We start from the raw sequence: 24,590 nt of genomic DNA, 5'->3' as shown, positions 1-24,590 counted from the left end.
CGCGCTCCGAGAGTCTCTTTGCGAGTCCTCCGACACGCATGGCTCAGGTAGCCAGATCCATACCGACGTCCTCGAATCTGGTACGTCGAGCATCCATATCGCAGTCCAGCGAAGGAGCGATCATCGGCATCGTAGTCGGTGTAACGGCCTTCTTCCTCCTGCTACTAGCCATGGTGCAATATCGAGAACTCAAAGCCTTCTTCGAGCGCATTGTGATGCGAATTCGTCGATGCGGCCTCGACACTCCAGCTAAGGATCGGGTATGGGACGTACTCTCCACGCAGGAGACAGGCGCCATGACAAGCACTGCGGGGAGCACCGCAGACTCCTTCATGACGCGCGAATCACGCATGAGAGATATGAGCAGTTACCTCGTCAGCACCAGGGAAGCTCTTCCCCCTCTGCAGCCTAATCGCCGCCCACCGAGCATGTTCGACCCTGCCCTCGTCGTCAGCCCACCCCAGCCCCCACCACCGCTTCCGCGGCTGGAACCGCTCCGCCGCAAGCCGTCCACTACTCTCGCCGCGCTCACCGTGCCCTCGCGTGAGTCCTCGCCACCCCCGCCGATTCCTCCCAAAGAGCCCGAGCTCGAGAATCGCATCGCCACGACGCTCCCCACATTGGCGGCACCCAAACCTGTGCTCGGAGCTGATCTCCGCCCAAGCTCCGCATACACGTCCGCGTCGACCGCGCTCTCAGACATGACCCTGCTCAAGCCAAGCACGCGCCCCAGGGGAGAGGGCGAGCCGGAGAACGATGCACGCCTGAGCAGGGTGCTGACAGTCGCGAATCCCGACAAGGGCTTCCTCCCACCCATCCCGCCCGTGCCCCCGATCCCGCCCATATACATCCAGCCCAAGCAGGAGCCCTCGCCGACGTTGACGACGTCCCCACGCCCGCTTCCTCCAAAACCGTCCCTCCCGAGCTCTCCCCTCGCACACTCTCCACTCAGCGAGGCCCGGACGCGAATGGACAGCCTGAGCCCTACCACGCCTAGCAGCACCTCCTACTACGCCCCCTCCCCCCTCCGCCGCAGCAACTCGACAGGCTCCACGCGCACGCCCCCAATGCGCAAGCCCGTCCCCCCACTGATCATCCCCGGGCGGGCCGACTTCTCGTCGTTCGACGCGGCGTCGAGCGTGTGGGGCGCTGGCTCGCGCAAGAATTCGCTCGCGAGCACGGCGTGGGACGACGCGCCCGCGGCGTTCTCGCGCTACGGCTCGCCCGTGCCGTCGTCGAGCGCGTCGCAGATGTATCGCGCGCGGGACAGCGGGCTGAGCGAGTGGACGTGGACGCGGCCGCTGGAGGAGTGGGAGAAGGAGCAGATGAACATCCGACGCAAGACGAGCGCGGGGGAGTTGACGCCGCCGCTGGGGCAGAGGGGCGCGAGGAAGGAGGGGTCGGGGGACAGTTGGGGGAGATTGGGGCATAAGACGAGTGCGAGCATGGGGGAGATGAGGGTTGCTAGAGGTATCGTGCCCGACGTTCCACCTGTGCCGAGACAGTATCTTCCTTAGTAGTGGGGACTCGTTTTGGGGGAGGAAGGCGACACTCATTCGCTCCGTTTGTTGAATAGGATTTTCTTGGGAATACTTCTCGTACCTTCGCTTTCGTTCATTCTCGCTGCCATGCACCGCACTCACGCTTGTACGCTTCCTGTAACCATACTATCATTGACATTCACTCACGCTGTAGTACGTAGTCACATAACTATTGTTATTTATGTTGGAAAGGGGCTGGATTAGATTCCATTCGTACAATGGATAATAGACGCGACAAGAACATGTATACCTGCTTCGGGAGCATGTCGCGTACAGTGAAGGTATGCGTTCCGGACAAGGGGTTGAGCTTAAGCGGTTGACTCGCTCTTGTCCTGCGCTACCTCCGCTTCGGCAGCCTTCATCTTCTTGCCTAGGATCTTCGCGCTCACCTGCACGCAAGTCAGTGTATGCACGCTGAACGAGCAAAAAAGGCGTACGTTGCGCATGTGCATAGCAGCGCGCTCCACACCAAACTCCTTGCTCTTCTTGTACTGCTGAAGGGACTCCTCAAGGAGGCCGCATGCCTCGAGAACAGCCGCGAGGTTGAAAGCGATTTCTCCGTCTTCTGGTGCGAGCGACGATGCAACACTGAGAACACATGAAGATAAGATATGAACTAGGAAGAGCTGATCGCGAAGGAGACGTACCGCAGGTGATGCAGCGCGAGGTCTGGCCGGCTGACTGGCGAAACGATGTACGCGCTGGCAAGGTCTAGGAAATTGTATGAGCGGATATACGCGGTTACGCCGGTGGGATCGACAACGTACTCGTGTGCGCATCGGGACTTGAGGGCTGTAGCACTATTGAGTCCTTCCAGCATGAGATAGCCTGGTCATACTCCTCTAACCATAATGTTATTTGAGTACTATCCCTTATACTCGCCCAGTACCCAGCTCGTAGGCAAGCGACACAGTGACTCACTCAAGTGGTAATAAGTCACGCCCAGGTTGAATAATCCGCTGGCGGTCCGCTTGATATCCACGCTGCGCTGGTATAGCGACTTCGGGTGACAACATACACGAGGCGGACCATGTAAATCATGCATACGCGCGGAGGTTTCAGATGATACACACCTTAGCAGCCTGCACGTCGCCCTCCTCCAGCTTTTGAGTGCCGTCTTCGAGGCATTGCATCGCTTCAACCTCAGCGGGGTTCACAGCAGAAGAGGTCGGAGTAGTCGATGTCGCCCATCCTACAATTGACAGAGTCAGTTCGATGGCAATTGAATGGTGATGTGAGTGGGCTCACGTCTTCCGCTGTTTTGCCGGATTGCCCTCGTGTTCTGTCCTGCTGTCCGCTTCGAGAGGGCATGGAACGATCTGGAGGAAGTACCCGGGGACACGCGGACAAAAGAAAGACGCGTCAACCGTGCAAGTTGCACGGACATGACGAGGATTCAAGTGGAGGTTTGCGACTGCGATGATGATGGTCGGAGACGACGAAGGCTGCAGGCGAAATCCCCGACATTTTCGGAAGCGATCGAACTCACGCAATTACGTGCATGACTTCTGGGGCTACAAAACTGATCGAGGTCGGGATCGAACCGACGACCGCTTGTGTGTAAGACAAGAGTGATTACCACTACACCACTCGACCGAGTAATCTGCTTTTGTGGCAACATTCTGTGAGCCCTCACTCCCGCTACCCGTTCCATTCAATGACGACGACGAACGAAATGCCGACCCGGTCGCGGCTCCCAACTCCAACTTGAAATGGCACTTCCGCGCAGGGAAAGATCGGCTTCGCACAGAATATCTGCGCATCGTCGAGCAAGACGTCCATAGCTACCACGGTCAGGGACGGAGCGAAGGCAAACCCGCCGGCCGGAACAAGTTGCGACAATCCGCTCCTCTTGGTCCTACCATTGGTCGTGTTGACCACATCGTCCACGTTGTACAGCTCCGGAATCGTCGCAGCACTCTTTGTCCATATCATACAACTGGTCGACGTACTTCGGAACCCCCGGTGGGATACTCAACACAGGGGGCATGTACATACTATGAACGGTGTCCTTCAAGCACGGACTAACGGGCCATCGGCGATACAGTACTTGCATTCATTCTCACTGTCTTCACGCTCGGTTTCGGACTTGAACAAACATACGCGCCGCCGCCGCATTGGAGCACGTAGATTCTTCCCCGCGACACAAATCGGAGCCATGGTCTTTATAATAGGCCATCCACGGCCGTTTCGCTGGTCGGAGGTCAAGCACATCACCTCGTATGAAGACATGAAGAGTACCGCCTATGGAAGCCTAGTGGAGACTTTCGGACACGTATTTGAATGGGACGAGGACTGCGTCCCTGCCGAGCTGTGCCAAAGGTGATGTCCACCATCTCAAACATACATTCCCTTTGACCAACATTGACCACTTCAATCGTAGGTGGAGAGAAACTGGTGATCCCGTCTGCGACGACGCTCTCCGGGAGGTGTTTGCATCGCCGTCCGCAAGTGTCGGTCAGGACCTGCTCGACGCGGTGCAGGATTACGCAGAAGCGACCTCCCGCGAGGAAGCCCCGGCGACGCACGCATTCTTAGACGAAGTCTTGCACAATCCTCCTGAGGGTCTGTCGGCAACGGACGACGAGGTCGCCGTCGCCAGGCAGTTCTTCATAGATGACTCGGTGCAGATCATACAGGCGCTGTTGCACTACAGCCTAGCTGGCGGATTGGCGAGGTTTGTCCGGTATCCCTCTGCGCTCCTCTCTATCCTGATCGTGGTATCGTTGCAAAGCCCTCGCATCGTACGAACACTCGGAGCGGTCTCGTACCTCGTTCCCCACACCAAGAAAACGGGCAGCGAGCTACCCCTTTCGCTTATGGAGGCAGTTTCGCAGATCACGAAGGAATCAACTGATCGGACGTTCATGCGCCTCGTCGAGACGATGCAGTTCATTCTTGATGTCATGGGATGCACAAATCCGACGCCTTCCTCGGATGACTCTTCCGACAACCATCTGGCCAGTCTACTGCCGGAAGGAGAAGGCTGGAGGTCCTCTGTACGCGTCCGACTGCTCCACGGCATCGCCCGATGGCGTGTCAAAGCGCGATGGGAGAGGGAGGGCCGAACTGACGTACTGGATAGCGTCCCCTTAAGCCAAGAAGAAGTTGCTGCCACGTACGCCATTATCTCTGTCCTGAGCACAGACTCAGTCACTTACTCTATCAAAACGTCATCGCAGACTTGCTGCTTTCTCGACAATCCCAATCTGGTGTCTTCAACGACTACACCTCCCTCCGTCGCCCGACAAAGCTAGCGCCTACCTCGCACTCTGGCGGCACGTCGGGTACTACATGGGAGTATCGCCCTCTATCCTCCTACGCTACTTCACCGCCACTAGCGCCGCGGACAAGTTCACCGCCACAGCCGCGCTCAACCTCTTTTTCGAAGACATCCCCGAGTTACCTGCCAACGCCCCCTCCCACTCGGCCATCAAAGGCCCGACGATCCCCATCCTCGTCGCCGTCTCGAACCGTCCGCCCCTGCACACTTCCCTTGAATATAACATCGCGCTCACGACGCATCTCGTCGGGACACGTCTCGCACGACGTCTTGGCCTGCCGCCGACGCGCCTCTCCATGCGTCTGAAGATGCACGCGTTCCTCCTTGTCCAACGTATCCCGCACTACTTCGCAGCGTGGTACCCACGCAAGGCGTGGCTGGAGAAGCGTCGCGCCGTCCTCGCCGAGGGCATGATGCGCAGCGTGCGCTGGAATATGGGCCTGCGGCGGTCCACCTTCCGCCCGCGCACGGCCGTCCACGACACAGATGTGTCGGGGGCAGCGGAGCGTGCAGTGGATATCTCTGCGGGCGGGGAACTGGCGCCTGGGGTCGTGGAGGCGGAAGCCGTCCAGCGCGACCCGGTGCGCGCGCAGGTGCTGACGCGGCAGTGGAAGGAGGTGCTGTATGAGATGGCTGGAGTAAGCATTGCGGTTGGTGCGTTGGCATGCGTCGCGCTTTACCTCGGTGCCAAGTGCACGCTGACTGCGGCCTCGATTTTGCTCTCTAACTGAGAACCTGACTGTCTAAAGCCTATCACATTATGGGCTTAGGTATTATGACGCATTGTGCAGCTTTAATAGGAACATTGAACTGTATAGAGCGTAGAGTAGGGCTCGTTCGGACTCGCAAGTACTTGCAGAAGCCGCCTCCCTGTGATTCTCGTCATTATCACCAGACACCCTGAGCTACCGCAGCTGGCAATAGATGGGGTCCGCATCATGAGTTCGAGCGCATTCTGCATACAGATCGGCGATCCACGTAACTGGCGAGGCGCGAAATCCGACTTCACAGCACTTGAAGGCCATATCACGGGGAACACGTATATTGCATCTTCAGCACCATCTTCAGCGTCGTCTTCGTGTTCATAGACCCGAGCTCCGATGGATGCAATGAACCTGTCAATGTCAATGCCTCCCGGGGCTCGGATGCGAGATCCGACACCTGTGACACGGACCGAGAGGTGTAATATGTAAAGCACAGCCAGAAGCAGTGTACATACCAGTCCCGGCAAGGTACTTCCTGATGCTTAGAGCTCTCCATGGTGCAACGATCCTGTCAGTGAAGCTAGAGACATCTCCTGTCATTCGATCTGATGAGGAATACCATGCCCGTGCCAAAATGGTGAGCATCATATCGACATAATGAACACGATGTAGCTCACCCGTAATGACAGCAATTGAAGCCCGTGAATGTGCAGCGCAAGTATGATGCAATGCTTCAGCATGGACAGGGACGAAGCTATGTTGTGTTTCGCGGCATCCAGCCTAACAGCCTGACCTTGCCACTGAACGTTGCGGCATAATCATGAACGGCGCGAGAGATGGATATCCAGCGGGGAGACGCGTGAATCTCATGGGTTAGACGACGCTTTGGTGCCGTGACAAGTCGACAGATACTTAGCATCGGCGACAGCAACCTAGACGTCCGAAGGGCCCGGACTAGACAGCATCCTGAATAGCTTGAGGTGACCCGTCAGCTCAAGACACAAGACACACGCGTAGAATGCTCAATTGTCTATCATACCGATACGTTCCGGTATCCTTGTTGCCGACTGCATGCATACCTTTCTAATAGCAAGACCTGCTGCTCATCGGATTGACCTAGAGGGACTGATTTGATCTTGTCACCCCAACAGGAGGATGACTCCGGGCGGAGGGGAAGGTCTTGCGAGGTGGAAGCAGTCACAGACTCAGCACTTACAATTCCTAAATGAACATATCGCCACATAGAGCAGGGATTTGGTCGGTGGTGAGTTGGAGCTTTGTGTTAGTGGCCAAGCCCACTGGCGGAAAGAGCGTAGAGTCTGCTAGAAACACAAACAAACAATGGGGTCGGACTCCCATTAGGCGGTTAAAGTAGTCTCTCAGTCACAGCGTTTTCTACGGTGGATCCAATGAACTCGGTGTTCAGTACAACAAAGAGGGTGGCAACTTGCAAATCTCTCTGGAGTACATCCCTCTAATCACCCTACTGCGCACGGTGAGTTGCCACTCCGAGCTCCCGAGGCGGCGAAGGAGGCTGCGATTCGGGACAATGCGGCGCGTGTGTACTATTCATCAGGCCACAGATCGCCGCTCTTGCTTTGTACTTGTGCTCTCGCGACGAGGTCGCACCCTTCAACAAAGTATAAAGGCAGCACAGGGACTCGCAGCGCACGCACGCAATCGTAGCCCACATCGCAATTGCTCTCTCAGCTCCTAGAAGCCGCCTGGTGCTCCTCAGACCTTATACACATCACCCTTCCTCGCACACCCGCCCAGTAACCGACCCCATGTCCACCGCGACTCCGATGCCCGAACAAGGCCGCGCCGGCCTCTCCCTCCCCTCGCCCATCAACATGGACTGGACCTTCCCCGACCGCGACGTCCCCCTGCCCGTCTACCTCCTCGTCCAAGCGCCCTCTTCGCCTACCTCCTCCTCGCTAGCCGGGGTAGGGCCCGCCCAGACGTGGCGCGACCTGCACTGGTCGCTCTCCTGGCAGCCCGCGGAGGGCGCGTGGCGGCACGTCCAGGTGGACATGTACGACGTCAAGACGGACCCCGCGCCGCAGCCGCGGTACGTGTTCTGGGGCGCGCGCACGACGACGGCGGACGCCGCGGCGGAGGGGAGCGCGGCGCGGCTCGAGCTGGGGACGCTGGCGAGGGATGAGAGGAGGCGGGTCGAGCAGATGGCGTGGGAGGTGCCGGTGATGTACCCGAATGGGGAGTGGAATTGTCAGAATTGGGTGCGCGGGCTGTTTGAAAGGATGGTCGAGGCGGGGTTGGTAAAGCAGGAGAGGGTGGACGAGGTCGTGAAGGTCGCTGAGACTGGTAAGTGGTTGCACTGGTGCATCCTCAAGGAGAATTACTGACACCGAAAGGCACGCAGTGCATGGAGATCTCCCAGTACCGTAAGACCGTCGTTTGGTGCATTCGACAGAATGATAGGAAGGATATTACTCCTCGGCTAACATGGACACGAGATAGATAGCAGCGTAACATCATGATCCATTGTACCATATTACCTTGCTTTCGCCGTTTACGACTCCTTCACGGCCCAAATCTGACATTGCGTCGTCTTAGAGTGGACACTTTGGCCCTTCAATGATCAGTAAGTACGAATACATTGCGAACTTGATACTTCCATCCAACCTAAGATATCCGCCTCCTCCTGACCCACGCGCCTCGCACAGCTGTCTACGTGATGACAGTGGGCTTCTCGCGGTCCAAGAACTCTTTCAACTTGCTGATCTCGAGCGCGACCTCGATCAGGCCCTTCAGTCCCTCCTGCGTGTCCTTGTTGAGCTCCGCGGGGCCCTTATCCGCGCTCACGTAGCGCTCGACATACATCCGCACCGTCGCGCCGTGGCTCCCGGTACCGGAGAGACGGAACACGACGCGCGAGCCGTCCGAGAAGCTGATGATCTGGCCCTGGTTCTTGCTCACCGAGTGGTCAATGGGATCCGTGTAGTCGAAGTTGGACACACGCGCGATCGAGAACTCCTGGCCAGTGCTCTTCGACTTGTGCGTTGTGTCCGCGAGCGAGCCAGCGGAGATGTGCTGGTTGAGAGCGTTGACGAGCTTCTGCGCGCCTTCGGAGGAGACCTCCTCGTAGTCGTAGCGCGAGAAGAAGGAGCGACCGTAGACGGCGTAGTGCTTCTGGAGGAGCTCTTTGATACCGACGAGCTCGTTGGGCGTTTGCTGATTCGCGTACGCTATGATGTTCAGCCACGCTGCGATGGACGTCAGTATGTGCGATTGCTCGGGAGCACGAAAGCAACTCACCAACGATAGCCCACACACCGTCTTTCTCACGAATGTGATCCGATCCAGTACCGAACGACTCCTCACCACAGATGGAAAGTCGACCCGCATCCATGAGGTTGCCAAAGAACTTCCAGCCTGAGCAGATAGCGTCAGGTCCGCCTAGCACTCAAGAAGATCGTCGTTCTCACCAGTCGGGACCACATGGCACTCCAGGCCCTTCTTCTTCGCGACATAGTCGATCTGTGCGCTCGTAGGCATACTACGCGCAAGACCCTTCACACCGCCCTTCTTGAAGTAGGGGATCGCCTCCGCCGCCCAGTCCGCGATAATCGCGACACTGTCGCTTGGGGTGACAAACGCACCCTTTCCGTAAATCATGTTCCTGTCACCGTCACCGTCGGAAGCCGCACCGAACTGGATGTTATCCTTCTCTACACGTTCAACGAGTTCGTGGGCGTAGGTGAGGTTGGGATCGGGATGTCCTCCGCCGAAGTCGGGGAGAGGCGTCGCATTCTGTACCGAGGACTCCGGAAGGCCAAGAGTGTCGACGAGGATCGCGCGCCCGTACGGGCCGGTCACTCCGTGCATGCCATCGAAGAGGACCTTGAAGTCGTTAGCGTGCGATTGGAGGAAGTTCTTGATCAGCGGGAAGTCAAAGATGGACTCGAGCAGTTGAAGGTAGTCGGAGACCGAGTCGATGATCTCTACGTTCGTCGGTCCGTATGTGAAGAAGCCCTTCTTCGACAGGTCGATGGGCTCGAGCTCGATGACCTTGTATGTTGAGATCGTCTTCGTCTTCTCGTAGATCGTGTTTGTGACGCTCTCGGGTGCAGGTCCGCCATTGGACATGTTGTACTTGATACCGAAGTCGGCATCGGGTCCTCCGGGGTTGTGCGAGGCGGTGAGGAGGATACCCCCGTCGGCCTTGTACTTGCGGATGACGTTGGAGGCGGCAGGGGTCGAGAGGATGGCGTTCTGACCGATGATGAACTTGGCAACGCCGTTGGCGGAGCCGATCTTGAGGATGGTCTGGACGGTCTCGGGGGAGAAATAGCGACCATCGCCACCGATGACGATGGTCTTGCCTTTGGGCTCGACGGAGTCAAAGATAGCTTGAATGAAGTTCTCGGTGTAGTGCTATGATGGCGATCAGCCTGGGACTGCACATTGATGGATCACGGCACGCACCTCCTGCTTGAAGACCTTCACCCTGAAGACGAAATCAGTGCCTGTGTATCAATCAAGCGCTCTATCCTCCAACAGCAATATCACAGTGCAGCGACGCCTCTCAATGTCTCCCCATCGACCCGTCCGATACCGATTGCAACTGATATGTGCAGAATCGAGCGCTCACCTTTTGCGAAGACCAGAGGTGCCAGGCTTCTGACCTTCAAAGGGTTTCGTGGGGATCTCCTTGACCTGGTAGGACATGGCGAGGATGGATGTGGTGATGAGATAGGATGAGGTGCCGAGAGAGCGATCTGAGTTTATATACGACCGACTATGCCTGGCCCGCCTATGACGCACGTTCTGCTGCTCGCCCGGATATGGAAGCTCCCCCGTCACACTCGCGTGTAGTCACAATCGACCATCGCGCGTCGCGATCTGTCACCGGGCCCTTCCCACCGTTTCTATCGTCCTCCTACCTCCTCCCTGATCTGGCGCTGTCAAACGAGGTATACTCTGCTCTCCAACACATGTTTATGACCATGGTTTCTTGCCCTGCTTGCGGATTCCGACGAGACAATCTTTCAAATCCTTCCGAAAGCGCAAATATGATACTAGTGCCAGTGGTGCCGCCGACCACAGCCAACTGTACACAGGTGGGCACGATCTCTATCCACCATGGACGAAGGCCAGTCTCACTTTTTTGATACCTGGTTGAGATATATGGTCTTTGCATGTCTTTTTGCTCTACTGATTATTGTCATGATGTGACGGGCGCGTTCAGCTGTAAAAAAGATTCCGTCGCATCTATCGCCGGCGCAAGACTACGATAGTGTTCAGTAAGGTACGCCAACTTCTCAATCGTGGTCTTATCGTGATGATATGTAACGTTCTGGAGCCCAGTACTGGGAAAGCTTGAGTGACTGTTGAGACGTTAGTGCCACTGCCGTGATGTTGGTCGCCACGCTCCCTACTAGGAGACTTGCGGGTCCCTTCACTACTTCAGGCCGTTGTAGCGCTTTGCTCCGCATTGCACAAGGATGCGTGGTGATACTTTGCAGCACTGGACATCGTGTACTTCTTCACGTCTGTATCTAACCATTCTGACAGATTGCTGATACTCCAGTGAATGAGACGTCATCCATCCGCAGGAGAATATATTGATGGTCGTCACTGTCACTTATACACAGCTTATCTGCGCACGGTTGAGCAGGTAGATAAATAGCTCACATTATAGCTTACCGACAGAACACACCTCCGTGCCAAGACCTGTACGATAACTCTGCACCTGGTGTGCTACTGCATTAAGCCTGCACTATGTCGGACGACTCAGAGAATCAAGCCTTTGCGAACGTGTGAGTCCAGCTCGGTATTGTAACTCCTGTATGTGCAGTGTAACTTTCAGATTGGCCTCTAGCTTCGACGCTTGCTGTACAAACACTGCCACCGGTCTGTTGCTGGTAATGCGATTGGCGCCTCGAAGATACTGACAAGCGGATTACGTCTTGCTTCTCAGCACTCCTGGTCTACGACTTCACCATCACGTTCGACAACGAGGTGACGCTCTTTTGGATGGAACACCAGCTGTCCGGAGCCTTTTTTCTATTTCTTACAAATCGATACCTCACTCTCGTGGCGCAAATCATAAACGTGCTCCCAGTACTTTCGTCAGTGGAGGTATGTCGATTGACGTCTCGTATCTTGTAGATGCCTGAATATATAACAGAGGTATCCCGTGGATCTTACAGGCTCACTACTCCGCGTTCTGACACACGTCCAGTGAATATCCTTTGTTTGTGGTTTCGTTTGTGTTTACCGCCTTGCAATATCTTCCATGGGCCGGTATGCGACTGCTCCAGGTTTTTCTTGTGATATTCAGCTCTCAACAGCGACTTCATACAGCTTTTGCGGCACTGCGAGCGTATGCTTTGTGTCCAGATCCTTACCAACGGCTTGTTTCAGCAAGCGTTTTTACACTCTCTTCCGTGTCCGTTGTTGTTATATTACTGGTGAGTGCCATGATTCTGTGACTTTCGATCAGCATTTTGATCAAGATCTCTCTCTCAGGCAAACCTTTACGGGCTTTCTATCATAGATGACCCAACAGAGGGCTTTGCATTGACTTTTGGGATGTCACCGAGCACGGATACCAAGTCAGTGAACCTTCCGCACTACTTTCAGTACACTCTGACCCGGAGAATGGTAGACGTACGCATGCGTTATACAGCATGGTGTTGGGTGTATGCATAATCTCAGCTACGGCATGGCAGTGACGGTGGTGACACGGTGCTGTGCAGTCGCGTCTGACCTGTTGGTTTTATGGGTAACATGGTACCAAACACATGAAACTGTGAGACTATCTGGCCATAGTCACGACAGGGGAACATTTGCAAGCATTCTTCTTTTGAATGGTGTGTACTGCTACTTGCTATCTAGGCCAAACGTCTCGAGTGAAAGGATTGCTTACATTCACTGGCATCACAAGGGATCATGTACTTCCTGTGAGTGGATAGCTACAGCTGTGTCTAGGTCAGCGAGTGTACAAATCTCGATTTGGCAGTGTACTGTTCATTGTGAACGTTCTTCAAATGGTGTTCACTGTAACCGGGGTGAGCTATGCCTAGGAAATATGGTATCTCCTAACAGTTTTCAGGTCGCCGCTCTTCCGGCTAATACATCAAGTGCCATCAGTATTCTCGAGATTCCGTACGTCTACGATGCGCCTCTCTGCCAGACATCCAATAAGACATCGTGTCTAGCTTGACGTCCATCCTCACGTCGAGGTTCCTCATCAGCCTCCAGAAGTTCCAGCGCAAGACCATGGGCTCTTCCACAGATGTCTCGCTCGGGGAAGTCGTGTTTCAGCCACAGACATCGAGCCGCTTCATTGGATCTTTGGGAGCTCAGCTATCGGTCTACGAAGATGATGACGGCGAGAACGACTCGGAGACCGGAGACGGAGATGTATCCTAAGTGTAGGCGTTTCGGAGAAAGTTGTTCGTAACGGTGCGCTTACGTGTGGCTGTGACGTCCTCCACACATGGGAGATCTCTTTCTACGATAGTATCCACTATGGAAATTTACTGGAGGTGTTGAACAGCTGGCATGTCCCCCACCATCTTACGCATGTTGCGTCGAACCAGCTAGGAACTTGGTAAGGAACGGGATTGTCCATATCATGACCATTCCATTTCCATTGCCCTTTCGAGATCAACTCTGATCAATCTATTGAGGGCTCGTGGTCATACACCCCAGTCTCGCAACATGGCATCATGCTCATCGGAGATTTCGTTCGTCAAGTAGCCCGTCCGCGGGTGAAGTTCAGTAGACGGCGGATCGCGCGTCTCCGATAACCTGGTATGGTCTAGTCTGGATGGAGTGTAAGCGCCGTTGCCGCTTAAGGCACAGCAGCCCGCGCCCCCCGAATGGCGGTCCCAAAATCGGGGGCTGCACCCACTTGTCTCGACACTTAACGCCAACACTCATCTATTCGTCACCCATACTCTCATTGGATCCCGAGGTTTTCGAGTCTCCGTGTCCTCATGGATGTTGGCGTTGCGAACCGTCAACGAAGCAATGGAAGACTCGACTCAATACAATGACCTCGCGTTACACGGAGACCCGATACATCAGCTTCTTCCGCCGCCATCACCGCTCCGGACGTTGATTGCTGCAATGGTGTCGGCCCGTCTAATATGAGCAGCATATAATAACACGACTTCGACAACGGGACGTCTTCCTCGAGCACCCATACCCGCTCTCGGCCACGACGGAGATGCTGCTCACACGTTTCTTGGCCTTGGGTCTCGCTTCCTTCGCCGTCGCCACTCGCGTCTCGGAACCTGTCAAGCGCGTCGCGCACGAAATCCGTCGGTCTCTTCCCCACGGATGGAGTCTAGTCCGACGCGCAGAGCCCGACGTGATACTCCCCCTCAGCGTCGGGCTCGTGCAATCCAACCTAGAAAACCTTGAGACGTACCTCCTCGACGTCGCACATCCGGAGTCTCCGAACTACAGCAAGCATTGGACCCCCGCCCAGGTCGCGGACGCGTTCCGCCCGTCCACGGAGTCCGTCGACGCAGTCCGGGAATGGCTCATCGAGGATGGGTCAATCGACGCGAGCAGGATCGTCCTTAGCAAGAGCGGGAGCTGGGTCACTGCAAACGTCACCGTGTCTGAGGCGGAGCGTCTCCTGGGCACGGAATACTTCGTGTATGCGCACTTCGAGGACGGGCGGGAGCACATCGCATGCCACGGCGCGTACCATGTGCCCGAGACTGTCTCGAGGCACGTCGACCTCATCACTCCGACGCTGCACTTCGATGTCAAGGTCCGCAGGCACGGGAGCACCGATCGCGCGACCGCCGCCAAGCAAGTTGGCAGCGTGGGCTTCGGCGCTGCGCCCAAGATCGGCGATGTCATTCATGTAAGTGCCGCGCAAGCTCCTCGTGGACGCGTCCGACTGACGCCCATTTGATGTTCGCGCGCGCAGACCATCTTCACGGATCTCGAGCACTGTGACGAAACCATTACTCTTGCATGCTTGCGCGTGCTCTATGATTTCGTCTACCAGCCCGTGGCGGCTGACAAAAACTCCATCGGAGTCGGTGAGTGCCCTTGGACTCGGGATGATTTACGCGCACATCTGATGTCACAATTGTTGTGAAGTCGAATACACGCCGCAAAGCCACAACCCATCCGACTTCGACGTCTTCTTCGGCAACTACTCCAAGAACCAAGTCGGCGAGCGTCCCACTCTAGTCAGCATTGACGGCGGATTCATCGACCCCGAAGGTGACTTCGGCGAATCTAGCCTCGATCTACAGTATGTCCTCGGTCTTGTAGGCACAAAGCAGAATGTGCTTCTGTACCAAACCGGCGACAATGTGGAGGGCGCCTCGTTCAACAACCTTCTCGATGGCATAGACGGCTCTTACTGCACATTCGAAGGTGGTGACGACCCCAGCCAGGACGGGATATACCCGGATACCGACCCCGGAGGCTACGCCGGCCCCGAAGATTGTGGTGGCAAGCCCACCGCGTACGTCATCTCAACGTCCTACGGCTACCAGGAGGCAGATCTTACGCCGGCCTACATGCAGCGCCAGTGCGCGGAGTACGGAAAGCTCAGCTTGACCGGCATCACGTTTGTCTACTCCTCGGGCGACTCCGGAGTGGCTGGTCCCGACGGCTCTTGTCTCACCGAGGATGGTCAGCAGGAGCTTGGTGCGCCTCGCTTCAGCCCCACCTTTCCTGGAGGGTGCCCATACGTCACCTCCGTCGGTGCGACCCAGGTCGTGCCAGGGCACAAAGTTACGGACAGGGAGAGTGCGGTGTTCCAGCGGTTCCCCTCCGGCGGCGGTTTCTCAAACGTCTTCCCGCGGCCCAGTTTCCAGAAAGCTGCGGTTGCCGGATACCTGGAGAAATATCCCCGCCCTACGCCGCTGGTATCTTCAACTCTACTGGAAGAGCGTTCCCCGATGTCGCTGCCAACGGGCTCAACTACTCCGTCGTACTCAACGGCCAGTTCCGCCTGATATCTGGGACGTCCGCGTCTGCCCCGACATTTGCATCCATCCTGTCTGCGATCAACGATGCTCGTCTCGCGGTCGGGAAGAAGCCCGTCGGCTGGGTTAACCCAGCTGTAGGTACATTCCGTCCCCTGTCGATAGCCTTCGCTGACACAGTTTCGACAGCTTTACTCCCCAACGATCTCTTGGGCATTCAATGACATTATCAACGGTTCCAACCCTGGATGTGGCACGAACGGCTTTGCGGCACGCCCTGGCTGGGATCCAGTTAGTGGTCTAGGCACCCCGAACTTCCTGAAGCTCTTGCCGCAGTTCCTCCTGCTGCCTTGATGCACGCTCCCCCCACGCAGGCGACCGTACCTGCTACCAGAGTACCATACTATTCGTGAGCTGTGCAATGTTGTGATGTCATGAAAAACATGCTTGTCTGCACTGGTAGGCCTGAGAAGTGAGTACGAGCGAATCGGACATGCCCAAAGCCTGCTTCCGCTTGCGTAGCATTTTTCTGCGTGCTAGCGACCTTATAGTTGAATGTGGGAAGACTGGTCTACAAAACATATGACCTTCCGCGGCCAGCGAGATATCCAGACTATCAGTACACTGGCGCCGCAATATCACCGCCGGAGATGCCAACCAGCACTACGTTGTGCTCCTACGGTATATGCAGACCCTCGAGGACCGCTGGTCGGAACGAATATCCTGATGACATCAAGGATGGAGACGAAGCATTGTCCGGATTTCGGGAGGAAATGCCAGTACCTTTGTGGCCGTCCGTCCCAGTTCGGACTCTCGCCAGCAGGCTCTCTGACGATAACGTTTGGACAGAGCTGTACCCTGAGTTGACTTGTGCAATAGTGTGAACTACAAACCATGACAGAGGCGCCGTCCTCCGCCGTGAGAACTACCATTCCAGACCTAGGAGTTATGGTACACATCGGGCCTCATCGTCGCCAGTCGCGCTCAGTACGATCGTAGTCATAGTCCCTCGAGCTCCCTCCCGACTGAGGGTCGCCTGATGATCCATGGGCTGTGGTAGTGCGCCCAGACCACGCCCGTCCAGACGTAGACGGGCCGCGCCCAGGGGAGAAGCCTCTCGAATGTGCGTTCCATCGAGTCCTCTCCTGAGGCGCACCTGCCCCACGGTACCCACCGCGCGGAGCCCAGTCCCCTCGATACGGGGGAGCCCCTTGGGGTGTGTACGCACGACGAGGAGGGTGACCTCCCCTGTGGTCTCGGCTGTCCCGGTAGCCGCGACTGTAACCACCGCGCGCACCACAACCACCGTACCCAAAACCGGTAGGAGGGTCTGTCCACACGACTTCCGGCGCATTTCGCAGACGGCGCATTGTGTCCCGTACGTCTTTGGCCGTCAGCTCACTGGGTGGGGGGAGGTCATCAGGCTTGAGGTATAAGATGCGAGAGTAGCCTTCGTGAGGCGACGGCGAGCGATATAGTAGCTTGAAGCGCTCCAATACTTGGAGACCGAGCTCGGGGGTGGTGATCGTCGGGTGATCCTTACCTGCGGCAAGACGGCGGCGGGCGTCGGTCTGTGGTTAGGAGTGACAAAGATATTACAGCTTACGGTCCGCTAGCCTTGCGGCGCACACCTAAAAATGGCATTCACTACCGCTGACTACGGGGCGCTGTAAAATGGAGGGTGGAGCTCACTTCGTACGGCGTGTCGAACACGATTATCCATGCCGCTGTGCCGGGGAACTCGCGTGCAATATTGATCCAGGTCGATCGCTGGCTGTGAGGAGGGAGGAGAAGGGCACGTGTATGAACACCCTACCGCAGCACAAATGGTGTCTGGGGTTCTTGCTTGCCTTTCATCAAAGTTCGCCCTATCGATGACCACGGACAGGCCCTCCCCGAGGGACCGGCGCACAAGCGCCTCGACGCTCCGACGATCGCCCAAGTCGTCCTGGCTGCATCGTCGAAATTTGGGGAAATGCCGCTCCAGTGCTTGGGAGAATGTGGTCTGAAGGAGCAATTGTGGCCGTGCAGAAGCGGATGAGGCAGTTAGGGCAAGCGCGCATATTGGGCAAGCGTCGGACCAGGCGGCGGTTGAGTGAATACGCGCCATTACACACAAACACGATTGATTGTAGCCCCAAAGAAGCCACCAAGAGTGGCCGGGACGAGGGAATCACATCCGCGATGAAGTGAATTTTGTTGGTCAACCAATGAGATCCCCTGTACACGGCATCAGACAGGGAGCACCACACTACCTTCCCCGATGCGATCAATCCGACGAGCATGAGCACGACGTTTTGTCCCGAAGGTAGGACGTCACGATTGACATACTCATCCTCGGCCAGGCCCGCGCTTTTAAGCGCAGACATGAGGCCAATTTCACCCGTAGTACCAGTGTGGGCAATTTGCTCGCCTTGGTCTTCGGCACGCGATTGCGCCTGCAACTGGGCTAGGATGTCTGTATTAGGAGTGTCTTCCAACGGACCAATCGTCTCAGCTTGCGTGATCGCCGCGTGATGGAAGGAAGCGAACCAGAGATCGTCTGTCCTCCAAAAACAAGCGAGCCAGCATGGTCCGCAGCAGAGACCGATGGAGCGGGACCGTCCAAGTTAGGAGAGGACATGTGTCACTGGTACCAAACACTCTTCCAACGTCTGTGCAACGGAGATTTGAATGACCGGTTGAAACCTGCTGGCGGAGATCGGCGAAGAGTTAATCGCGTTGACGACGGGGATATCCGAAGGACATGCGTTGGTGGGTCTGACCGCTGTGCTGCCGCAGCACAATGAGCCCGTCGGGTAGAACACTGATAAATCTCAAGTACGCCACGGGCGCCAAAAGCCTTGCCCATACTACTTTCTCACGGCCGCCGGCCCAAGCTGAACTTGCTACAGTACGTGGCAGCCTCTGCAGCCGGAACAGTACGGACAATCGAACTGTCGGCGACAAACAAAATCTCATATCAAGGTAAAAACTGCTCATTAATCTAGGTCAATCTCAGCATTACTCTGCACGCGGGAGCATACAGAAGGACTCAAGGAGCGATGCGCATCGTTCCCAAGAAAGTAACGTTAGCGCTTTTGTCTCGGCCACTAAACTAACCACCGTGAGCGCTCCGTCATCCGATCATTCCAGCCTCGTTCACTGGCCATGGGTGTCTCCGACGAACTTGTACAAGCTGCACAGCTCTGCAAAGCGCATCAGACGGTCGTCCAACTCTTCCCTTCACTTTTAAAACTCAGACTAGCTTTGGACACACCAGGGTCGGGCATCGCGGCGGGGGCTACCCGTTATCGTTGACACCAGAGGCCCCTCACCGCAGCTTGAAAGGAAACACATGGGCCCATTGCGACGCTCGATGGTGAAGGAAGGCAATTGTAAACTCGTACGGCAGACAATCGACTATGTTCTAACAAAGAAAAGGTGACAAGAAGGGGATGTGCAAGGTAGAGTCTTTGTGAAACCGTGGCCGTTCTGGGCAAAAGCCATTGAAAATGTGTAGACTACCTCCTTACTATAAATGCCCAGATGCCTGCCGCGTTAGGTCACCTCTCGTTGCAGCATTACGTTCCTACAGCTGGTAACGAGACAAGTCCGATGGGGAAACTCGGACCGCCATGGACGGTCCGGGTGAGGTCCACCTACAGGGAGTTCAGATCTCTCGAACAATGGCCAAAGCACGCACCCAAATTGGGCCGACATTTCCCGTCGACACGGAGGCGAGGGTTCAATCCCAGTTCGAACTCCCTCATGGAACGACATTTGGGGTGGCTGCCTTACGCAAAAGATCTGGTCTCTCCGCAGGCGTCACTCCGGGGCTCATGCGTCTGGTATAAAATGTCTTCCATCTGGACCACGCTCCCGCCAAATATCGACACCCTCGACACCCTTCCTCAAGGCGGCGGATCCTGTGCTGATTCTTGTGAGTGTTGAGCGCATCTGCAGGTGGTCGTAGACGTACTGAGACCGCTGTATCAGATCAGTCCTTCCTATCTCGCGGTTCAACATCGTCTCACTACCAATCTACCTTAGTAGATCTTGCTTTTCATAGCCCAGTTAAAGGTACGTACCTGGTAGTTGCTCATCTGTCGACCTGAACACACCGCCTGACCACCTACACACCTTCCATGCTTGACAGAGATGCGCCCCTTTTCCTCCCTATACAAGGCATCTGTCACCTTCGACGTGGCCATGCTCATTCTCGAGCAGATCCAGGACATAACCACCCTCATCGCGCTGAGCAGCACGAACCAGCAGCTCCGCAACCACGGTTCACTGCTGGCGCTTGCTCTTTGTCCGGGCGCCCTGGTCCTGGCCTCGAAAGCCGCGATCGCATCGTTCTTCGCGTTTGTTACCCATTCGGGGCGCGTCGCCATCGATGACTCGCGACGCTTACAGTCTGTGACCGGGCTAGACATAGCCATGTCCACCTTCGACCTCGATACACTGCGAATGTTGTCCGCGATGGTTGCGAAGGCCCCGAAGCTCACGGAGCTCACACTACGTCAGCCGGAGGAGGCCCTCAAGAACGTCAGTCTAAGGCACACCCTGAAGCGAATTACCACCCTCAGGGCCCTCCGCGTCTTCGGAGCAGGCCCTCGCGCACATGAGCTGTTCTCGGCCATCCGATCTCCCCTCGAGGAAGCGACGATAACTCCCCGACGCGACGTCGTCCGCGACGAGGACGCGGTGGACTTCAGTAAGATCCTGCGCCGTCACAAGTATACTCTTGTCCACGTTTCGGCAGCGCGATCCATGGCCACGGCCCCAACGACCCCGGCTAAGACTTTCTTCGGAGTACGCAAGCTCCATGTCCCTCTTTTCGTGCATGACGCGCACGACGACTTTGTCTGGGCGTTCCCGGATATCGTCGAACTCGACGTGGGTAACAGTTCGACGGCTTGGTCTCCCCGGCTGCGCGACATTCGGAATGTTAACAAGATGGCGACGAAGTGGGCTCGCGAAGAACACGACGCTTGGTGGCGTCTCGAGGTTGCTCGCGGTGACCTCTTCAGCCTTTACATGATGGGAAATACCTGTGTGGCGAACGCCTTGGAACTTGTCGGCGTGGTACATGACCGCAGCGGCTGCCTGGCGTCGGTGATCAAGGATCATGTTCCTCGCGTTCTGCGACTGTCCATTTCACCTTTCCTAAACGTGGACGCGTTACGTGGGCGACGGGAAGCTTTAACAAGCGTCAGCTATCTCGCCCTTAGGATCGTGTTGGAAAGCGACATTGAAGATGCGTGCGGGCCTGTGGTGGTAAGTGTTCGGTCCGAATATGCTGGAAACAGCTGACCTTACCCGTCTAGTGTTCTTCTGTACATTTCGCGCAAGCCTTCGAAAACTGCAAAGCGATTTATGTCGACGTCGCTGGGGGAAAGGAGGAGGCAGCTCGGCTTGAGGTCGAGCACGCGCTGCTGGCAGCATGTCTCTTCAACGGCCGTGTGAAGGATGTGTGTATCCGAACGCCCTCCTGCGCTACCTTCTGGCGCTTTGGTTTGACCCCTGGGGGCGTACGAGTTCACGGGGTTTCATTTGATGATGGGAAGCGATTTTTCGAGAACCTAGGTCTCTTCTCGCCTGAATACCCCCTGTAGTAGGTTTGTATCGTTATTGCTCTTAAATTATTGCACGATAGAATACCCCTGTTGCTACAGCGCACTTACTATATCATAGTCGGAGCATTATCTCGCCCTCGACATACAGTACCTATCGCGTTGTCTTCCTCGACGCTGTTGGTTAACGAAATGACATACTAAAATCCATTCACACGTACCTTCGTGATCAGAACTACAATGGTTCGCTAGGCATTCGTTCCTCTATGCTGCATATCTTGGTCATATGAGAAGCTTTGCAGCTGCGACAGGATATCAGATGGACTTTTGTGGATCCCGGATTCCCGTGTGCACAGACTTGTGTGTGGAATCCACGCATTCTTATATCTATGCCAAACGACAAGCCTGCCTGTCGCTGCCAAGGGTGCCGCATCCACGGATGAGAGAGGAGACCTAACTGCTACGAACCGACACACATCTGACTAAGCTTGCTTACTATGATGACGAAAACCGCCACTTAGTTAGGAACGGCGACGGTGTAACGGAGCACCACGACTCTTGATATCCACGTCAATTTCAGGGAACGACATATTATCGACATGGACTCACCAAAGCGGTCTGTCTACGAAAATATACCTACAGCACGTGATTCACGACAGGTTCAACGGATATTTGCAACTAACAACAGGCGAGACAACGAACTGCGATGTACTGACTGGTGAATGCACGAAAAGACCACATAAACATGCCGCGAGAGTCCAATGGAGAAGCCAATCCTCTGCAGACTTCCCCTTCCCAATTAGTTCCTACTTCACCGCTTCCTAGTCTTCGTCAACGGCCAGAAGTATCATGGACCATTCCTCCGTCCGCCCCTCCGCGCCTTCATAGGCCGCCGACGTCCCGGGCCACCTCCAGATCCACCAGGCCCGCGACCCCTTGCATCGTCGCCCCCGCCCCTTGCGCCATCACCATCAAAGTCCATGGTCTGATGTTGGATGCTCGGACCGCCACCGTCGGCAGCGCTAATGTCGACCCTTTCGCGCAAGCTCGCCACATCATGCGGCGGAGGGTCGTTGAGCCGCTCGAGTAAGGACGTCCCACGCTTGATGGCAGGGCGGTAGCCGTTCTGTGCGACCGCAGGTGGCGAGGACCTATCTCGCGGTGGAAGCATATTCATGCCCAAACGTCCGTCGTTGGGTTTGGCAGGAAGGTTGCCATAACGGCCGTCCTCGACCGATGGGGGCCTGTCTTGGAAGCCGCGGTCCGGAGACTTGGCTGGGCGACGGATGCGGACTGGCTTGGAAGTCTTCTCCTTCTCAGGACCGTCAAGGAGACGGGCACGATCTGGATGTACCTTCCCAACAGCCGGGATGTCTACAAGCACAGACTCCTGATCACGACGGTCTGTGGCGAGAGGAGGGGTAGCAGCTCTGTCTTGCCGAGGTGGGACGTCAGGGAGCGGGTGGGACGAAGGCTGAGGCGGAGCGAATGACCGTCCTGATTGCTCCTCGAGATGGTCCACACGTTTCCGGGGTAGACCGTCGCGGGATGGACCAAAAGAACGCCATGCAGAACGATCGTCGCGCATTAGGCGATCCGCGATGCTTCAAGACGGTGAGGAAGTATTTGGAACGAAAAAGCAATCGCACTAACTCTCTAGGTTCCCGCAGTATGCTATCTTCATTCGAACGTGGCATTTGAAGTGCCTCGTCTCTTGTTTGCCAGATGCGGGGAGCGCCCGGCTCTACCGGAGTGCTCGGAGGACCGAATCTCGACTACGATACGTCAGAGACCTGTCACGTGGATTCAAAACTTGTACAGACCTGACGACTGGGACCACGTTCGTTAACAGGGCTGTCATTGACAGGACGGCGCTGTTCACGTGAATGAGAGTAAGTAATGGGGATAAGGACGGACATTGCGCACCATAGACTCATTGGGAATAACTGACGGACGTCGACCAGCTCGGTCGGAGCGAGATCGATCGGAGGTCGGCTCATCGTGAGGGTGTCGCATCGGCTACATGCCTGTCAGCATCAGTCTACGTCCCAACACGGACAGCTGGCGTACCCGTTTTGTGTAGGCTGGAGACGGCTCACTTGCACGATCCACGCTCTGACGATCCGCGTTCTGCGACGGGCGGTACGAGTCGTACCCGTTGTTCGGCGGACGGAACGACGTAGGGGGATCGGGATGCAGGGCAGTGCCCTCGGGCACAGAAGTTCGAGGCCCGATAGGGATGCTATTGGTTCCGGTGCTACGAGGCGGCGGAGGGCCTCGTCCAGCTTCATGCTATTCGCGGATAATCAGAAACAAGTTCTCGAGCACAAGAACGGACAACTTACCTGGGACACAGGCATACGCGAGACAGGTCGCTCGGGAAGATTCCTCCCCATGTCATTGATGAGCCTCGACGGCAGGCCGACAGGCGGAGGGTCGACAGGACTAGGACCGGGACCAGAGAAACTGTCCCGTAGCCGCGAGCCGTTGGGCTCCCAGTGGCGCTCGCTCATTGGCGGCGGCAGCCCAGGACGCATACGTATGGGCAGTGACAACGGACCCGGGGGTTCGACGACTGGGGGACCGACCGAACGCGGGCTATAGGGCGACGTCGGCGAGAGCGTTGGGAGACCTGACTGGTAAGCATTGCTGTCCCTTGGAACCATCGCCCTTGGGGCACGAGGCGCGGGTTCCGGAGCAGGGGTAGGATGGATTGTTATAGGCATGCGATCAGAGTACATGCCTCCCATGCTGGACCTCCCAGGAACGTCGATCCTTGGCATAGACGGTTTGTCAACGTCCATGGCGTCTGGAGCCCATGAAGATTGCGGGTAGTAAGGATTGTTCGGCTCCCTTCTCCGTAGATCCGCAGTGTGCTCTTGCAGTGATCGACCATCCGGGGGGTTCTGATTGACGGGATTGAAGCCTAGATACTGTTCAATGGGCGGTGGGTTTGAGATAGGTGAGGGGATCGGGTTGAATGGAGGCTTCTCGGCACGCGAATCATCATAGGAACGGCCGTAGTGTCGCTGAGGAGGCAACTGGGAATAGTTCTTCCATTGCTCTTGCTGAGGGGGAAGTGGAGGGCGCATGTGATCTATGGAACACCGCGCTGTTAGTTTAGAGGACCAAGGTGGAAGACAACGTGATATATACTCTGAGGCTCGCGTTCGGGCGCTGAGGGCCAAGTATTACCGACCACCGGTTTTGTCGGAAGGGTAGGGGCCAGAGTAGGGAGGTCGCTAGGATCGCGCCGAGGCGGACTGCGGTCATCGTTCAAACGTCTACGCTTCGTTTCCATGCCCTGATCGGGAACATCTACATCCCTGCTCCTTCTCTGGGGCGGACCGTCGTTTGTGAGATTGTCGCGATAGCGTGCTGGTGGTGGTGGACTGTCAGGGCGCTCATAGCGCGACGGCTCCCTTGCACTACTTGACGCTGGCACGATATAACCCGGATTCATAGATAGAGACGTGCCGTTGCGCCTTGGCGGCGGCGAGGGTTCGCGCAGGTGGAGCGGCGGAGAGCGAAGTCCTGCAAGAGAAAAGGAAAAGGGTTCGTAAAAGAAG

At 56.3% G+C, this 24,590-nt stretch overlaps 10 protein-coding genes and 1 non-coding gene across 11 annotated transcripts; 6 read left to right on the top strand and 5 right to left on the bottom strand.

Moving 5' to 3' along the window:
* The first annotated feature begins 2 nt into the window (after positions 1–2).
* DICSQDRAFT_183774 (uncharacterized protein) lies at positions 3–1,616 on the top strand. Its single transcript, XM_007370655.1, has one exon. The coding sequence runs from the start codon at positions 39–41 to the stop codon at positions 1,515–1,517; it is 1,479 nt and encodes a 492-aa protein (XP_007370717.1). The 5' UTR covers positions 3–38; the 3' UTR covers positions 1,518–1,616.
* A 53-nt stretch (positions 1,617–1,669) lies between these two features.
* Positions 1,670–2,973, bottom strand: DICSQDRAFT_113005 (TPR-like protein). Its single transcript, XM_007370654.1, has 7 exons — positions 2,790–2,973; positions 2,615–2,733; positions 2,463–2,541; positions 2,309–2,383; positions 2,189–2,252; positions 1,979–2,129; positions 1,670–1,930 (listed from the first exon to the last, which is right to left on the bottom strand). The coding sequence occupies exons 1-7, from the start codon at positions 2,926–2,928 to the stop codon at positions 1,850–1,852; spliced, it is 708 nt and encodes a 235-aa protein (XP_007370716.1). The 5' UTR covers positions 2,929–2,973; the 3' UTR covers positions 1,670–1,849.
* A 91-nt stretch (positions 2,974–3,064) lies between these two features.
* Positions 3,065–3,137, bottom strand: DICSQDRAFT_t187. Its single transcript has one exon. It is a non-coding gene; the product is annotated as a tRNA-Val (tRNA).
* Positions 3,138–3,699: 562 nt separating this feature from the next.
* DICSQDRAFT_174798 (uncharacterized protein) lies at positions 3,700–5,555 on the top strand (the record flags this gene model as incomplete). The annotated part of the gene is made up of 3 exons (XM_007370653.1): positions 3,700–3,863; positions 3,925–4,659; positions 4,724–5,555. The coding sequence occupies 3 exons, from the start codon at positions 3,700–3,702 to the stop codon at positions 5,553–5,555; spliced, it is 1,731 nt and encodes a 576-aa protein (XP_007370715.1).
* Positions 5,556–7,118: 1,563 nt separating this feature from the next.
* Positions 7,119–8,081, top strand: DICSQDRAFT_113001 (uncharacterized protein). Its single transcript, XM_007370652.1, has 2 exons — positions 7,119–7,853; positions 7,912–8,081. The coding sequence occupies exons 1-2, from the start codon at positions 7,316–7,318 to the stop codon at positions 7,935–7,937; spliced, it is 564 nt and encodes a 187-aa protein (XP_007370714.1). The 5' UTR covers positions 7,119–7,315; the 3' UTR covers positions 7,938–8,081.
* A 14-nt stretch (positions 8,082–8,095) lies between these two features.
* DICSQDRAFT_112999 (phosphoglucomutase) lies at positions 8,096–10,237 on the bottom strand. Its single transcript, XM_007370651.1, has 5 exons — positions 10,144–10,237; positions 9,978–9,999; positions 8,978–9,926; positions 8,808–8,924; positions 8,096–8,755 (listed from the first exon to the last, which is right to left on the bottom strand). The coding sequence occupies exons 1-5, from the start codon at positions 10,218–10,220 to the stop codon at positions 8,220–8,222; spliced, it is 1,701 nt and encodes a 566-aa protein (XP_007370713.1). The 5' UTR covers positions 10,221–10,237; the 3' UTR covers positions 8,096–8,219.
* A 1,036-nt stretch (positions 10,238–11,273) lies between these two features.
* DICSQDRAFT_174795 (uncharacterized protein) lies at positions 11,274–12,929 on the top strand (the record flags this gene model as incomplete). The annotated part of the gene is made up of 5 exons (XM_007370650.1): positions 11,274–11,311; positions 11,374–11,405; positions 11,473–11,633; positions 12,610–12,662; positions 12,716–12,929. 5 exons carry the CDS (start codon positions 11,274–11,276, stop codon positions 12,927–12,929), a joined length of 498 nt encoding a protein of 165 aa, XP_007370712.1.
* A 697-nt stretch (positions 12,930–13,626) lies between these two features.
* DICSQDRAFT_183769 (subtilisin-like protein) lies at positions 13,627–15,817 on the top strand (the record flags this gene model as incomplete). Its single annotated transcript, XM_007370649.1, has 5 exons — positions 13,627–14,382; positions 14,449–14,563; positions 14,625–15,403; positions 15,484–15,600; positions 15,653–15,817. The coding sequence occupies exons 1-5, from the start codon at positions 13,732–13,734 to the stop codon at positions 15,815–15,817; spliced, it is 1,827 nt and encodes a 608-aa protein (XP_007370711.1). The 5' UTR covers positions 13,627–13,731.
* A 611-nt stretch (positions 15,818–16,428) lies between these two features.
* Positions 16,429–17,832, bottom strand: DICSQDRAFT_71281 (uncharacterized protein; the record flags this gene model as incomplete). Its single annotated transcript, XM_007370648.1, has 5 exons — positions 16,429–17,006; positions 17,070–17,094; positions 17,156–17,233; positions 17,280–17,468; positions 17,719–17,832. The coding sequence occupies 5 exons, from the start codon at positions 17,830–17,832 to the stop codon at positions 16,429–16,431; spliced, it is 984 nt and encodes a 327-aa protein (XP_007370710.1).
* Positions 17,833–19,300: 1,468 nt separating this feature from the next.
* Positions 19,301–21,063, top strand: DICSQDRAFT_130038 (uncharacterized protein; the record flags this gene model as incomplete). Its single annotated transcript, XM_007370647.1, has 4 exons — positions 19,301–19,385; positions 19,515–19,525; positions 19,631–20,725; positions 20,776–21,063. 4 exons carry the CDS (start codon positions 19,301–19,303, stop codon positions 21,061–21,063), a joined length of 1,479 nt encoding a protein of 492 aa, XP_007370709.1.
* A 526-nt stretch (positions 21,064–21,589) lies between these two features.
* Positions 21,590–23,929, bottom strand: DICSQDRAFT_141183 (uncharacterized protein). Its single transcript, XM_007370646.1, has 5 exons — positions 23,367–23,929; positions 22,948–23,313; positions 22,845–22,895; positions 22,675–22,796; positions 21,590–22,625 (listed from the first exon to the last, which is right to left on the bottom strand). The coding sequence occupies exons 1-2, from the start codon at positions 23,769–23,771 to the stop codon at positions 23,041–23,043; spliced, it is 678 nt and encodes a 225-aa protein (XP_007370708.1). The 5' UTR covers positions 23,772–23,929; the 3' UTR covers positions 21,590–22,625; positions 22,675–22,796; positions 22,845–22,895; positions 22,948–23,040.
* Positions 23,930–24,590: the final 661 nt, after the last annotated feature.

This window comes from Dichomitus squalens (genome assembly GCF_000275845.1).
Source record: "Dichomitus squalens LYAD-421 SS1 unplaced genomic scaffold DICSQscaffold_72, whole genome shotgun sequence".
In the NCBI taxonomy this organism is placed as follows: domain Eukaryota; kingdom Fungi; phylum Basidiomycota; class Agaricomycetes; order Polyporales; family Polyporaceae; genus Dichomitus; species Dichomitus squalens.
Note: the sequence above shows the minus strand (reverse complement) of the source record. Positions and strands in the feature narration are given on the sequence as shown.

What these genes read in the sequence shown, in the direction of transcription:
- DICSQDRAFT_113005 (XM_007370654.1), bottom strand. Translation starts at nt 2,928, where the DNA reads ATGTCCGTGCAACTTGCACGGTTGACGCGTCTTTCTTTTGTCCGCGTG. An exon ending in CCGGCAAAACAGCGGAAGAC is followed by an intron (nt 2,734 to 2,789) that starts GTGAGCCCACTC and finishes TGTCAATTGTAG; the next exon opens with GATGGGCGACATCGACTACT. An exon ending in AAGTCCCGATGCGCACACGA is followed by an intron (nt 2,253 to 2,308) that starts GTACGTTGTCGA and finishes ACAATTTCCTAG; the next exon opens with ACCTTGCCAGCGCGTACATC.
- DICSQDRAFT_141183 (XM_007370646.1), bottom strand. Translation starts at nt 23,771, where the DNA reads ATGGGAGGCATGTACTCTGATCGCATGCCTATAACAATCCATCCTACC. An exon ending in CGCGTATGCCTGTGTCCCAG is followed by an intron (nt 23,314 to 23,366) that starts GTAAGTTGTCCG and finishes ATCCGCGAATAG; the next exon opens with CATGAAGCTGGACGAGGCCC.
- DICSQDRAFT_183774 (XM_007370655.1), top strand. Translation starts at nt 39, where the DNA reads ATGGCTCAGGTAGCCAGATCCATACCGACGTCCTCGAATCTGGTACGT.
- DICSQDRAFT_112999 (XM_007370651.1), bottom strand. Translation starts at nt 10,220, where the DNA reads ATGTCCTACCAGGTCAAGGAGATCCCCACGAAACCCTTTGAAGGTCAG. An exon ending in ACCTCTGGTCTTCGCAAAAG is followed by an intron (nt 10,000 to 10,143) that starts GTGAGCGCTCGA and finishes TTTCGTCTTCAG; the next exon opens with GGTGAAGGTCTTCAAGCAGG. An exon ending in CGGTGTGTGGGCTATCGTTG is followed by an intron (nt 8,756 to 8,807) that starts GTGAGTTGCTTT and finishes CGTCCATCGCAG; the next exon opens with CGTGGCTGAACATCATAGCG.
- DICSQDRAFT_113001 (XM_007370652.1), top strand. Translation starts at nt 7,316, where the DNA reads ATGTCCACCGCGACTCCGATGCCCGAACAAGGCCGCGCCGGCCTCTCC. An exon ending in CGTGAAGGTCGCTGAGACTG is followed by an intron (nt 7,854 to 7,911) that starts GTAAGTGGTTGC and finishes AAAGGCACGCAG; the next exon opens with TGCATGGAGATCTCCCAGTA.